This window comes from Micropterus salmoides, unplaced genomic scaffold (genome assembly GCF_014851395.1).
Source record: "Micropterus salmoides isolate LMB-PRFRI ecotype aquatic unplaced genomic scaffold, ASM1485139v1 Ms_hic_scaffold_1, whole genome shotgun sequence".
In the NCBI taxonomy this organism is placed as follows: domain Eukaryota; kingdom Metazoa; phylum Chordata; class Actinopteri; order Centrarchiformes; family Centrarchidae; genus Micropterus; species Micropterus salmoides.
Genome location: NW_024040040.1, coordinates 5,211,626 through 5,225,776, shown reverse-complemented (window position 1 = coordinate 5,225,776; position 14,151 = coordinate 5,211,626). Strand labels below are relative to the sequence as shown.

General features: G+C 43.9%; 3 protein-coding genes across 4 annotated transcripts in view; 2 read left to right on the top strand and 1 right to left on the bottom strand.

Annotated features, from left to right (window-relative positions):
- The window catches only part of LOC119910112 (nucleotide-binding oligomerization domain-containing protein 1-like), a 1,078,472-nt gene that overhangs the window by 425,705 nt on the left and 638,616 nt on the right, over nt 1–14,151 (top strand). The window lies entirely within an intron of this gene.
- The window catches only part of LOC119881802, a 727,332-nt gene that overhangs the window by 355,953 nt on the left and 357,228 nt on the right, over nt 1–14,151 (bottom strand). The gene's annotated exons all lie outside the window — the stretch shown is intronic.
- LOC119904475 (zinc finger protein GLI2-like) overlaps nt 1–14,151 on the top strand; it is a 79,567-nt gene that overhangs the window by 33,773 nt on the left and 31,643 nt on the right. For both annotated transcript variants that reach the window (XM_038722197.1, XM_038721468.1), the window contains exon 3: nt 9,855–9,960. In XM_038722197.1, the coding sequence (XP_038578125.1) occupies nt 9,855–9,960 (106 nt within the window). The remainder of the gene's footprint in view (nt 1–9,854; nt 9,961–14,151) is intronic.

Genomic DNA, 14,151 nt, shown 5'->3' with positions numbered 1-14,151 from the left:
TGCCGGGGCAGAAATTTTGGTGGCGAGGGACGTCAAAACAAATCAGAGTCCAGATCTTGTAATTCCAAGATGGTGTATTTCCCCTCCGTGGTGTTCAAGATCACAGGGAAAAGGCTGAAAAGATCATCCGATGAAAATGCTATTGTCAGACATTTTGTCAAGCTCTGCTCCTCGTTTCCTTCCCGTAAACCCTTTTTTCGGAGAGGGGGAGGGGTTTTGCTTTCTGTCATTGCAACAATTTAAGTTTAACTCCTAATTACAAGAAAGCTAGTTCATTTTAATAAAAAGTAAAAGGGTCTTTTTCCCCACTACAGGATCAAAAACAGCATCCCGACCGCATTATGTTGGACAACAGAAAGGCCCTCAGCAGTGGGAAAGTGCTAATCAGGATTAGAAAGTCCATTCCCTTTAGGTTTGTCTCCTTTTCTCTATTGTTTTCTCTCAAGCCGTCTCCCACATGCTTCTCTTTAGCAGAGAAAAGAAGAGTGAGAAGCATTGTTGAGGAGAGGGTGTGTGAAGAGGGCTTTGTGTGGAGAGTCTGCAGACAAAGGTCATGGCGGTGGTTCAGAGTGCGACCACATGAGGTTCCCTGCTCTTGGACGCACGGGTTTCCTTCCAACTATCTTGTGAAGAAGTTCTGCTGAGCAAACATGCTCAAGTGCACTTTTGCAAAACAGATGGACACACTTTGTGTTTTTAAGGATGATTCATTCTTCTACATTTGGCTATCCAAAGCTACTTAGAGTAAGAGTAGAGTTCATATTTAACTGTTAGATCTATGTATGAAATGCCAATAAATTGCTTTTATATGTTGTACTTCTCTTAGTAGCTAGTTTAACATGTCGGGAAACTCTGGACCCATGACCTCTGTATATTTGATTGACTGTTACTGTGTGAATGGTGTAAAACTGGGATGCTGGGAGGGGAAATCAATAGCTTAAAAAGGAACAGCTGTTTGGAATCGACAGCATTCTTTCTAATGTAATGACTGTAGTTTCCTCACAAAGTTACTACAAAGTGCACGTCAGCTCTCCTGCTCTTGAGAATAAAACAGTGTTTTCTCCCTCCCACCCACCGTCCACTACGCAGGTCCATTACTTTACGATGTTTCGGTCTACACAGCTTTTTTCAGATATCTGATACCTTTTAAACTATACTTGAACTTTGTTCAAGCTGTACTTCCTTCTGACGCTTCCTTCGTCCGTGGCAAACTTCTTTCAGTTCAGTTCAAATCAAGTCATCCCCATCCTAACCACTGATCCTGTCTGAAATAATTTGGTTTTCAGACAGAAACCGTGCAGTGTTTATGACATGTTTAGTCATTCAGACACTTGAAAGTGAAGGATTCAGACTGGAAGTCTTGCTGCTGTGGCTGCGAGCTGAACACCTGCAGAAAGCCTGAAGCCAAAGAGACACTGAGCACTTTTATTTGTCAGTCTGGTCAAAATCATGATGACTCTGTGGACAAGTTTGTAAAAAACATTTATATTCATGTCAATGTTGCATTCAGAAAACTATGTTAAGACTCAGCACCTGGATTCGCGCTGCTCTGGCGCCTCCACCTCCATAGCTGAGGAAAAACTCATTCACTCAGATTGGCCACCTGGGTGAGAGATTAGAAACAAAGCTTCTTCAGACTTCCTGCCGCGCCCTCGGTGTGTCAGTTTGAAAACATTTATTCGAGCTGAAGAGGTCCGACCCATCTTGGAGCTGAGGAAGTCGGCCTGGGGCCTGCGCTCCATCATGCACAGCAGCAAAATGTCAAACAAACACGGCCAGCAGCAAAATAAAGCTGGTTAGGAGAGCAGAGCCAGGGGAGCAGCTGGGTCAAAAAATAGACAACTCTGCTTCAGCAGATTGTGTCAGGGGCGCAGCGGAGCGTTTATCGACACGGGAGGCGGCCGAGTGCTGACGCGGCAGGACGGACCTCGATCTATTTTGGTAGATCGAACTGGAGGTCCGGGCCTCCTCGGGGAGGATCTTGGGATTGGTGAGGTGAGCGGCGTGAAGCAGGAAGAGATGTCTTCTGCTTCCACCTGCAACACATTTATCACCACGACGGAGAAGAGGTGCATCACTCAAAAGATTCCCCTGTGTTCCTTCTCTCTTGTTGTTCTCTCCCTGCTCCAACATCTGTATCCGCCTCATTAAGACGTCACAACAAGAACCTCACAGAGCTAATGTGTAAAACTGACTCGCCTGTGCTCAGGTGCTATACTTTGCTCCCCCCCCCTCCACCTCCTCTCTTATTTTGGAGAAGAAGTAGGTCTTTGTTTAATTTACAGATGGCCCATTGGAAATTTCCCATTCAGCTCGACTAGTCCGGGGCGAGGCATAATCCCAGGCGCCCCCCTACCAGGGGTGCCAGCGGGGTAATATGGATGTTAGCTGGGGAGCACGGTGACAGCCCCAGAAGCGACAATTTAATTCACTGTATTTTAATTATCGCTCTCATTCACCAGCTACAAGCCCTTTCTTTGGCTCCTCTCGACAGCGAGCCTTTATCACCGGCCCTCGAAGAAGATAATAAACTTTTGCTTTAAGGTAATTACTTAATCTGGACAAACCTGTGTGTTAAGCAGTGCTATTAAGCGAGGGGGTGATAAATCAGGCATGCATTGGAGGTGGGTGATTACCCGACAGTGCAATCAGTCTTTGAACCCTCGCAGTCTTTTAAGTACCTAAATTGCACAAACAGCATGCTAACAACACGCCGCTCGTGGCGCGGCGAGCAGAGGAGGCTCATCAGCGGCGCTACCTCGCCGCCCTGCCTCGTTTTGTTAATGCCGGCCTCCGCGCGCTCACCTTCAGCCCGGTGATGCATGGAGGTTATTAGCACGTGGCCTGTGCCCAGCTGTCGAAGGCTGATAAGTAACTCTCCCTCGTGGTGGTTTGCCACAGGGGCCACCGGGGCCACACCGCGGTTTGGCCTGGATGGGCAGCAGACTAGAGGGATGGATGACTGGATGAATCGGCAGCAGGGTGACTACAGAAAGTCCAAAAACGTCCTGTACCCAGATTTGTCTCTTAAGAAAAACTCTGTATCAAAATATACACCATATGGCCAAAGTATGTGGACACCATCACTTCAGTTATTTTAGTTAAGTCTGAGTAAATATTATATATTCTAAAATTCATGTAGTTTTTTTCCCCTTGGCTTTTGAAACAGAAAACTGTCTCCACTGAGACGCAGGCAGAAAATCACAGAAACAGATAAAAGGTGAACAAAATGAAGCCAAAAGCTATTTGCATGGAGACGCATCTCATGGTTAGATAAATCTGAAGGATCATAAATGATTAAGGTTGGGCTTATTTGTCAGACTTTTTTCTAATAATTACATTTTCTTTTGACATACTGGAAAGTTGTTTCCCATCGACCTCTAAACAAGATTGAATTTAAACTGGTTCTGAAGGTAAACAAACCTTTTTTCAAACACATATTTAACCCATAACAAGTAGGTGTTGCTTCATTTTATGGGGACACAGTGAAAAACAGACTGGTGTTTGTTGTAATTTGGGTAAAATGATGCTTTAACTACAAGACACACTTTCTATGGCTGAACCTTCTCATCAAATGGAAATAATTTTTGTGGGCTTAGCATATTTGCTGTATTTAGAAACGTTTGGGTTTTTTCTATAGAGGCTCTGCGGTTTTGAGCAATGGTTACTGTATTCACACATCATTGTTGTTGAGCCACGGACTGACTGGAAGTTTTGTCAGACGTAAACTGGAAAGTTGCAGGTTTGACGCAGGCTGTGAGAATCTGACAAATGCCTGTGAGCATAACACGCGAGTCCTAGAGACGCCAAAATACAACGTTTGGTGATTTAAAGGTCGTCTGTTTCAAGAAACACAGCACTGACTCAGCTGAGACGTAATTTACACTGACTTATAACTACTTCTTGGATATACTCCGCCGTACAGGAAGTGATGCATTTAGCTTTTCTTGTTTGCATTCGGTAAAAAAGACCAAGAAAGAAAATCATGATCAAACAAGCTTGAGGGCAGCAGTTTGGTTTCCTGCCAGGATCGTCACTGCAAAGGTCGGCCAGCTTTTGATGTAATTACTTTCGTCACTGAATACTCCAGTTATCTTTACTTTACTTTAGTCTCGCTGTTACACTCTGATGGGGGACAGAGTGATGATCCTCTGCAGGAAAGGCTGACAACTACAGGCCAGATGTGGAACGTTTAATAATGTAGAAGTCCAGAGAGGATCAACACCTGATCTTAGTACTCCAAAATGTTTATACAAACATTTACGCGGGAGTGGCAATATATCAATATCAGTTAGGCTAAATTAATTCTCACAAAACCTTAAGTTCAAGAAACCTCAAGTAGTATTTGACCCATAATGCTGTTTAACCATAGACTAACACACGCGGATGGATTACAGCTACTAAAGGGAGCTTAAGGTGAGATTGTTTTGTCAGCTTCTCAAAAGCTTCTAATAAACTGAAGTCATGTAGAAGTTTCAAGTGTTTTCAGGAAGGTGCCTCTCGCAGCACTGTTACCTTCTAGCAATCTGAGACTAAATTTAGATCACAGTGAACTTGAGGAAAACGTGGAGCAGCAACATGAGAAAACAGCTTGTGCTGTGTGCGTACAGAAGGCTATGACTATGAAAAACTGTGGTCGGCTCACTGCAGCGCTCCACCGGACGCTAAAACAAATGTTATCAAGCAAAGACTAATAGATGGCTGTAGCCTAAGCGAGGGCAAGGCGGTGCTGCCTGATGCTGCGTACGCCCGGGGGGGATTGGGGCCCAGTGAATCAGGTAAATGTGCCTCTTGAACTCTCACGAGCGCTCGCCTTTTGTTCTTCCTGTGGCGGCAGAACAATGGAGCTGTCTCTGTGATGGAATAAGCCTGCCTGGTCAATCCCCCGACCAGGAGGCCGGGGCCACAGAGGAAACCTCAGCCTGGATGGCTGGAGGATTGGCTGATGATGACCGGCTGAATTACTCCCTCCGGGTGCAACGTGTCCAAACTGGAAGGGTCATTCTTATGGAGACATAAGAGAGCTCTGTGCTGTTTTTGAAGGGATTAAGGAAAATCCACGGCTCTGTCGTGACTCAGCCTGTGCCACATGAAACTTTTGTAGCACGTGTAGTGAAAAAAAAACTGTTTAGTTTGCCGCGTTCGGTTACACTCTTTTCAAACTTTTTCAACACATCTTAGTTTTCTCTTTCTCTGCCACCGCAAACAAAACTTATTTAGTATTTTCAACATGTGTTTACGGTCATGTTGCAATGTCAGTGTGCGTCAACTAATGACCTTTCTGTCTTTTCATTTCTGTCATTCCCTCCTCTCTCCTTCCTTTTGCACACTGTAACATCTCTTCAACTCCACTACAGTTGTGCGTTCACAGTCATGTTTATTAACGTGCACAAACTATAAAAACTCCGTTGAGGATGCTAACTTTGCACAGTAATACTCTGCCTTGTACTGAAGCTAAGGATTTAAAGACTTCTTCCTCTCTACGTCATGTTCTGGTGACCCAGATTTAGCTGCTCTTTGTCTCCCACCTTCTCCTCCCCCCATGACCCACTCTTATAATTCACCCCCAACTGTTATGAATGGTGTATTAACTTGAGCTGCCCTTTGAATGGGGCCATTTAGCTCTCACATATATACACTGGCTCTACTCAGCCTACACTGCGTATGGAGTTAGAAAGAGGGTAATTATACCAAATTACAAAGGAGAATGTCTGGGGCAGAGAGGGCAGGCAGTTCGGTCTCGGAGAAAGAAGGAAAGCAAGAAAAGATAGATACAGAGACAGATGGAGGGAAAGACATTGTGAGACTGATAGAGGCAGAGGCAAATAGAGATAGACAGCGACAGGGAGAAAAAGAGAGACGAATACAGAGAGGAATATAGAAACAGAGACAGAAAGAGAGAGACTGAAATCGAGATAGAAATAAACTGAGATATAGAGATGGAGGTATATATAGATAGAAACAGCGACAGATAGAGATAGACAGCGATACAAACAGGAAGGTAGGTAAAAAGGTAGATATGAATAGAGATAAAGAGACATGAATTGAATTAGAAGTAGAGATAGAAATAAAAAGTGATACAAATAGTTTAATATTCTGAGATAAAGAAGGAGGTGAGACACAGATAGAAACAGCAGCAATGAGACACACGTGTTGGAGATAAATAGAGATAGTTACACAGATGTGATAAATAGATTGGGAATATATACAGCGATTGGGATGAATGAGATGGAGAGATAGCAACAGAGAGAGATCAGTAGAGATAAGCTAATCGAGATAGATGATTGATAGAAAAGAGAGACATACAGATAGAGATAAACATAATGAGACAGAGATACAGAGAAAGAGATAGATAGAGGAGGATAGATAGAGAGACAGGCAGAGAAAGGTAGACAGGGATAAAGATTGTAGAGAAACAGAAAGAGATAGAAGTAGCAGTAGAGATATTGATTGATTTATTCCCTCTGCTGATATGCGTGACTGTACTTGCTGCTCTGCTGCCTCCTCACAGCTGCTCAGCATTACAGTCGCTGCTGTCTGACTTTTGAATGTCACACACAGTGCATCGGTAGCACAAGACTTTTCTGTCTACAGCTGAGCACTAAAAATGTATTTTTTTGTGCAGTTTGAATATTTCATCTTCTTTGTATCTTGAAACAAGAAACAACAAAGCCGGTTGTTGCGCTAGAATCAAGGAGAAATTAAACTGGAGTTTGGCAAATATTTGAAACAAGTAGATTTCTACTGGACTTAACTTTAATAGTTTTTTTAAATAATTTAATATTTTTTTCCTCAGAACAGGTCTTTGACACGCCTGTAGTTGGGTTTATTGAGTCCAGATAAAGTACGTTACCGTGTGATGGTTTGAAGGATCTTGACAGTTCATGAGCAGAAGAGGGATTTAATAGTTTAGCTGGAATTTCATGCTAAAATCATAAAATACTGTGTTTGGTCTGCTTTGCTTTCACACCACAAACTAACTGCAGCAGAGTCTGACTGAAACCAGTCTGTATTTCAGGTGTTCCCAGTCTGGTTGTTCAGTCGGCTTTCACAAACAGGTTATGTGTAAAAACACCCATTAATAGAAATAAATCACCTTGCTGAAACATCACTATGATGAGCTCTGAGGGACAATGTTGACTGTTGTGAACTGAAAGACTCAAAGTTCATCCAGAATCCACATCAAGACGTTTCTACACTAAAAAAAGAGTGCAGAGTGATCAGTGTAAGGGGTCACCGTTGGTATGCGGCGACAGGAAACCGACGTCTTCTCCAGAGGAGCCTCTGAAGTGGGATTTCTTCCAAAGGAAACACAGCTCAGACGGCGGTGCGACAAGCAAAAACACACCGGCGGAGTCGAGACAAAGCTGAAGGACTCCAGCCTCGTCCCATCAGGCCTTTGTGGCATTGTGCAGACCGAAAATGAAGCAAAGAGGGCTATTTCTGCGGGCGTTTGGGGACCGGGCCTGTCCGTCGGGCTGTCAGGGTGCAGAGTGAGAGGAATGGACCTGGAATGCTGACTCACTCAGCTCCTGGGCCCCTGGGAGCTCCGGGAGGCCCCGTTATCCCCTCCTGACGCTTGGCCGAGAGCAGATAATGATCCGTGGCCTTGACCCCTCCGCTCCAAAATCCCAGGTCACCCTGTGAGATTCCCGCTAGAGTGTGTGTGAGTGTGACACGGGAAGAATTTTAATGTAATCCAGAGATCAGCTGGCTCACCTCTGACTCCCTCTCTCCGTCTTTTTGTTCTTCTTGTCTTCTCCGATCCGGCAGCTCGGAGTCGAGACACACCAGGTTGCAATTAACCGGATCTGAAGACTGTACAGAGGGCGAGCGAGGGAGGAGATGATGAGGGAAATGTAGAGAGAGAGAGAGAGAGTTAGGCAATGCCCTCGTGGAGCTTTTCCAAAATAAAAACCTGAGAAAAATGTTAACAAGAAACATAACTCTATAAACTCAGTTAAAGGCCCCAAAAGGCTTCATTTATATGGCGGTAAAATAAAGACACGGCATCTTCTGCGGTTCCGTGTTATCACAACAGCTAATTAGTTCTGATGTTTTGGGTAAACTTCCCAGAACTGAGAAAATCCAGAAGGAAAACTTTAAGGGCTTTAATGAAAAATAAAAAGGGCCGTTAAAAAGATGCACGATGAAACACACAAAGCTCATGAAAACACACGACTATTAGACGTAGACGCTTAAATTGGAAGCAGAAATTTATTGCAGAATCTGGGCTCCATCTTCAGGTTTGTCTCGTTTGCCCTCGAGCGGACAAAATGATTTCATGTTCAGCCAAATAAAACATGCAAATATGTCTTTTATGTAAAAGGTGTCTGATCTCACAGTAAATTCATCCTTATTTGTAAGAAATAAACCAATGTTGGTACCATGTGTGCATCATTAATAGGCCACTACTGAATATTCATTACTACTAATAAAAACATTCTTTTATCCTTCTGTTAATCAGTTAGTCAGAGGCAGGTTAAAGCACGGGACAGTTTGTATTAGTCTATAACAATCATGTTTTAGTGAAGTGGGTGTTCAGGAATGTGATCTAATGTGGGAAGAATCACATTTTTGGCATCAAAACAAGATTTCATATCAGCAGTGTTGAAATTCAGATATCGATCACTACACAGAGCAGATTGTTTAGACTCAGATATGAACTCTCTGACTCTCAGGTTTTTTTTCCTTTAGTTATTTTATTTGTCCAAAAACTACATGTACGTTAAAGCACATTGAAAAAGTACCTTCAGTTATATAGTATAGTTCAATAACTTCCATCACACCTGGTTTACTGCCCCAAATCTGTAGCTCTGCTTCTGTTTTGTATCAGTAAACTGAACTGTTGGTCAGACAAAACCAGACATGAGATCATTCATTGGACATTGAGTAGAAGATCAGTCAAATAATCTGTAATAACCAATTATCATCCAATTTTACACACACACATTTTAAGGTCATGGTTAGTGCTGCTCAGCCTGTGAGAACAGGTGTAACAAAATCTCCCTGACGGTGTCACTGCGGTGTGTTCGGGGTTATCTCAGCTCAAAACTGGAGGTCTGGAGTTTGAAAGATCCTATGAAGTTGCATTATGGGAAATGTAGGCTCCAGTGTTTTTGGAACGTCTGGATACCTAAGCCTCCTGCATCTCCTCTGAGTCTGAAGAAGTAACTTTAAGTTTGTGGCTCTTGTGAGAAGCCAGTGTCCCACGATTTAGATTCTCACCTGGTGGCTCCGACAAACGAAGGTCAAGAATGAAGCATCCGTCTCTCCAAACCTAGAAACACAAAGCAGAAGCAGGCAGTCACAGCAACCATATGCTTTCCCAGAACAGACAAGTCTAATTGGTACCAATCATGTTTACAGTTGACCCAGGACCGTGTGTATCCTGTGTTTGAGTCCGTTAAGGGGTTGAGCTGTGTTTTGTGAGCCCAGCTGTGCTGTTTGGACGGCAGGAGTGCGAGCAGAAGAAAGCTCTTCCCATCACTGTCAGTCCTGGTTTGAGTCCGGGCTGCAGCTTCCCTCCACACAGTCCATCATCCCGTCTAGTTCAAAGACCGTCTAGCTGCAGGTCTTTGTCAAAAGCCCGGTTGGATATCTTTTATGTTCAAGATGTAGGATTTCTTAGTAGGACTTTGATTATTTATTTATTCCACTTCTCTTGTGTGATAGTGCCAATATTTTACACAAAAGTGCTCAGCTTGCTCTGAAATTCTTGTTGCTTTATTGTAGCCCTTTTGCCTTTGAAATTTCTTTTTTTTTTTTTGAAAGGCAAGCTCTTTTTTTGAAGTCTCCACTCCCTCCCTTCCTCATCTAACTCTCTCTTCTTCTGTGCTTTTCTGTTCTTGCAGCCCCCCACCACATCTTCCCCACCTTCCACACACCAATCCCGATTGACATGCGCCATCACGAGGGGCGATACCACTACGAGCCTCACGTGCTGCACGCCATGCACGGGTAAGTGGCCTGTTTTCTTTTGGGCACGTATTTTCTGAAGGGATTTCTACACGTCATAAGTTCGAAGGACGATTCCTCAGACGCAGGGCCAAAGAAGTCAAAGTCGTCAGATCTTTTGATGCAAATGGTTATTTCCTACTCAGTTACTACTGTACAGCACAGGGGTTGTTTTTCTTTTCTAACTCTGGAGGATTTGCTTGCAAGTGTATGTTAGCAGGCGCTGATGAGAGCTGAGCGTTCGCCAAGTTCAATATCAAAAGCAGATGACAACATGCTGACTTCCAAAGTGAATAATCAATGCTAGTTCTAAATTTCCCCTCTGCAGCCCTTGTTTCCGATACAGCCTGATTATGTGGGCAAGCTTTGCTTTCTTGGCTCCAGCCGTCGAAGGATGAAACGCTCTGAGAAGTCAGATTGCAGTCTGAAGTTCGGCTACTGGGATCCAAACTGGGAAATCTCCCCACTTTCAAAAGCTGAGGTGCCACCGAGCAAGGCATTTTACCAGCTGGGACTTCTGGCTAATGAACAGTGAATATATGGGAAAGTAATTCAGAAGTAAAAGTTTTCTTATTGCAATAGTAAATTAAATTTACCACAGTGTCAAACCTTAGCTTGTTCAATCTAAATGATCCTTCTTCCCTGGTCGTTCTAAGAGGCAGCCTGGTGGAATATTTGCTCTTACATAATTAGATGTTTTAAAACCTGCACTGGATGGATTTTGGGTTGTTTATAACAGATAAGGCTGGAAGGAGAACAAACAGCTCCAACTTGTACTAGACATGGATGTTGCAGGTAAAGGTGCGCCAACATTTGCGTTAAACTCACTAAAATGTAACCGATTTTCTCTGTGACCGGCGTAGATTGCTCCCAACCTCCACTGGCTCAGTCTTAGATTGTCCAAAATCGTATGTGAAAAGAACCACATAACAAGCACTAAGTGAAGAGTAACACCACAAACATGCAGGTTCCCCTGAAGACCTGAAGAAAATATGGCAGACTTTTCTGAATTATGCTACCACGATGCTGGCACATTCGCAATGTTCATTTTATCATCGAAAAAATAATGCAATATCTTCTAGGTAGAAAAGTGCACTTACATTACCAACTGAACTTAAGGCCTATTGGGCCCCTCTGGGTATGAGGTCCAGTTGGTAATCCAGCAAGTAGACATTGCTTAATATTAGGGGGTTTTGTTGGTAAAATCTTATTCTGCAAAGTAACATGTAATTCCACCCATCAAAAAAAGTACACTATTCCCCCTTGAGCTGTGGAAGTATAAAATGCAAACACTCAAAAGATAAGCAGCTGGAAATTAAAATGTATGTACAGTACTGGAGCAACTGTACCTAGCTGCCTTCCTGGATAAATAAAAAGATGAACAATCTCTGCCAGTTGGCTCGTATCAATCTGCAGCTCGCTCCATTAGCGGTGATCAGCAGGGCCGGATCCATCACCGATGACATAATACATCCACCTTCGGTCCAGCACCTCTTTATATTCATTAATGGCTTGTTGCAGAGCTAATCTGTGTGGTGCAGGCCGTGTTGCCCCCGAGCTAGCGTGATAATTAAACTCCCGGAGTATAGAGGTCACAGTACCGGCTGCGTGTGCTGCAGCAGCGCTGGTGGTGAGTCCGACTTCCAGGCTGCTTTGGGGTTCAATAAGAGATGCAATCCCATTTATTTTCCCCAGGGAAATTCAGGTTGGAAGAAAATAGAGTGTGTAATACACAACACTGTACAAAATTCAACTTCACAGATTTGTTATTTGTATCAGAAAACATTAGTCCGCTGAGAAATACCTTCTTTATTTTTTTGCTTTTATTTAAATGTCAAACCAGTGTTTTTGCCCCAAACAGTGTTGCAGATTGTTAAATGTGTTTAGGATCTCAGTTCATCTCAGGATAAGATGAAAAAACCAACTTGAGGAGACTTGAAAATACATCTTGCTCAAAAGTGCATTATTGATGTTGGAAACAGTTGAGAAAATTCACATGAATCAATGTGCAGCGCTCAGAAACAAAAATAGAACCAACAACTGGGCCAACCATATGTGCGGATGGAGATCATGTCATACGATCGAGAACTACTCAGTGGACCCTGCAATGAGATCGTTTTCCCACGTATAATGTTTTGTGTTGGTTGCCTTTTTGTTGTAGGATAATGCAATTAGTTTGGTGCACAGCGGTGCGTTCATGTGGCAGTGAGAGGATTTGAAATCAGAGATGTGAGGGTAGGAACTCAAACTGAAATCTATGCTTGAGATTTGTTTCAGAAAACATGGATGTAGTCACTTTGATTAAAAATGGATGTGTTCAGAAGCTAATTGTTGTTATTAAAACTTCTAATTAGATTTAACAACAGCAACATACTAAGCAGGGGGCAGCCTGTAAAACAATGCATGTGAGTTGGATGAAATCAGCCAGAGTGGAGCTGAGTCCGTGGCACACTTTGAAACAGAAGGGCGAGGATCCTGCAGGAGTTTTAAAGTTACTTTATCACAAAAGAAAAACTGGCGCCGGGACAAAAAAAGTCAATAGAATTCTCCAAATAGTACTCTTACATTTAAATTCACAGATTTGATGGTGATGCATACTTCGCGCCTGGCGGAAGCAGGGCTATTCATCACGCCGGCTGGGAAAGTGGAGGACGGGGGAGGGGAGGGGGGCCGGCTGTCCACGGACTCGGCCACCTTGATTAATGTGATTTGATCTTGACAGTGGACCCCTAATTCATCAAGACCTTGATCTAGCTGTCGCTCCCCCCTGCCTGTGCCAAATTCACCTAATTACAGGAACATTGCGCAGCAAATTAAGTGCGGTGTCATTTGTCGCCTGGTGCGGCACTTTATTATACACCCGTGGCAGCGTGTCAGAGGTCCCCTCCTTGATTGTCTAACATGACATCTCTGCGCCGTCCCCTTTATCATTGTTTGCATATACCGTAATGAGAGGGCTGGTTATTTTGTCAAGCCTGTCATAAAAAGCAGCCACGGGGAAGACTCTTTTTTCTTCCTTCTTTCACTGCATACCGAGGACGTTTTTTCTTCCCTTCGCCGTCGCCGGCAAATGACAGTGAGGCGAGGAAGTTGCAGGAGGAGGCAGGAGGCAGAACACAAGGGGGAACGCTTCCTCCTGTGGCGGGGCGAGGCTGGGAACCACCAACATGTAAGAAGCCGACACCAGATCCACGCAGGGCCCGAGTACTAAAACTAAGATCTGGAGTTTACATCTGGTGTAAGAAAGCAACTTTTCTGAAAAGCATTTCTAGTTCTGTAGAGGAAACACGGGACGGTAAGGAGGCTGAGAGGAGAGACCCCTAACTCCTGTGTTGGCCAGCTAGCCAGTCAGATAGGGCAAAGGTCAGAAGGTGTATTATAGTACCTACAGGACGTGACACATACTCTCGAGTTCTTACATTGTGAGGACTTAACATGAGAGAAAAGGACCTGATTAAACTAAAAAGATGCTGGATACATTCTGGGGACTTCTGTTGACCGAGCGTTCAACATCATAGCGACGGAAGAGACTTTCACGTGTTCACGTCACCATACAACTCCAGACGGTTGAACGATTGCTGAGTGGCGTGAGGGATAAAAACACTGCATTGTCAACATACGTAGCACTAAACCCATTCAATTTGGTTTTAATGACCTTGAATGATGGGACTTTGGTTGACGTGACATTTTAGACACGAGTCGAACATATTGGTGCTTTAGGTTTAAGTTTCCGAGTTGCTGGTCCGTTAATGTGAAGACTTTGAAACTTCCTCTTTGTGTGAACCGAATGACGCCAAAGTTCTTACATGATGAAACTCAGGAAAACGTGGAAGGCCCTCTCTAGAGCCAGTGCTCAGTTTGTCCGTTCGGTGCTACTGTAGAAACATGGCGGTGCAACGTAGTGGTCTCCATGTAAGAGGACCCGCTTCTTGTCCAAAGGTAACGAAAACACAACGATTCTTGTTTCTTATTTCCAGGCGATTATACATGCCTGCCGTAATCTGCCAATAGATCCCCCTAAATCTGAGACACTGGTCCTTCAGCAGCAGCGGGATTCAGACTGACCACAAAGAACATAATGTCTACTGTCTCTACGACCCCAGGCAGCAACAGAGTAAATTTGCTGGACAGCGGTGCCAAACTTGTCAAGAAGGTACAAGAGGAGGCGTCGGTAAAGGACTCAGAAGAAGAAGA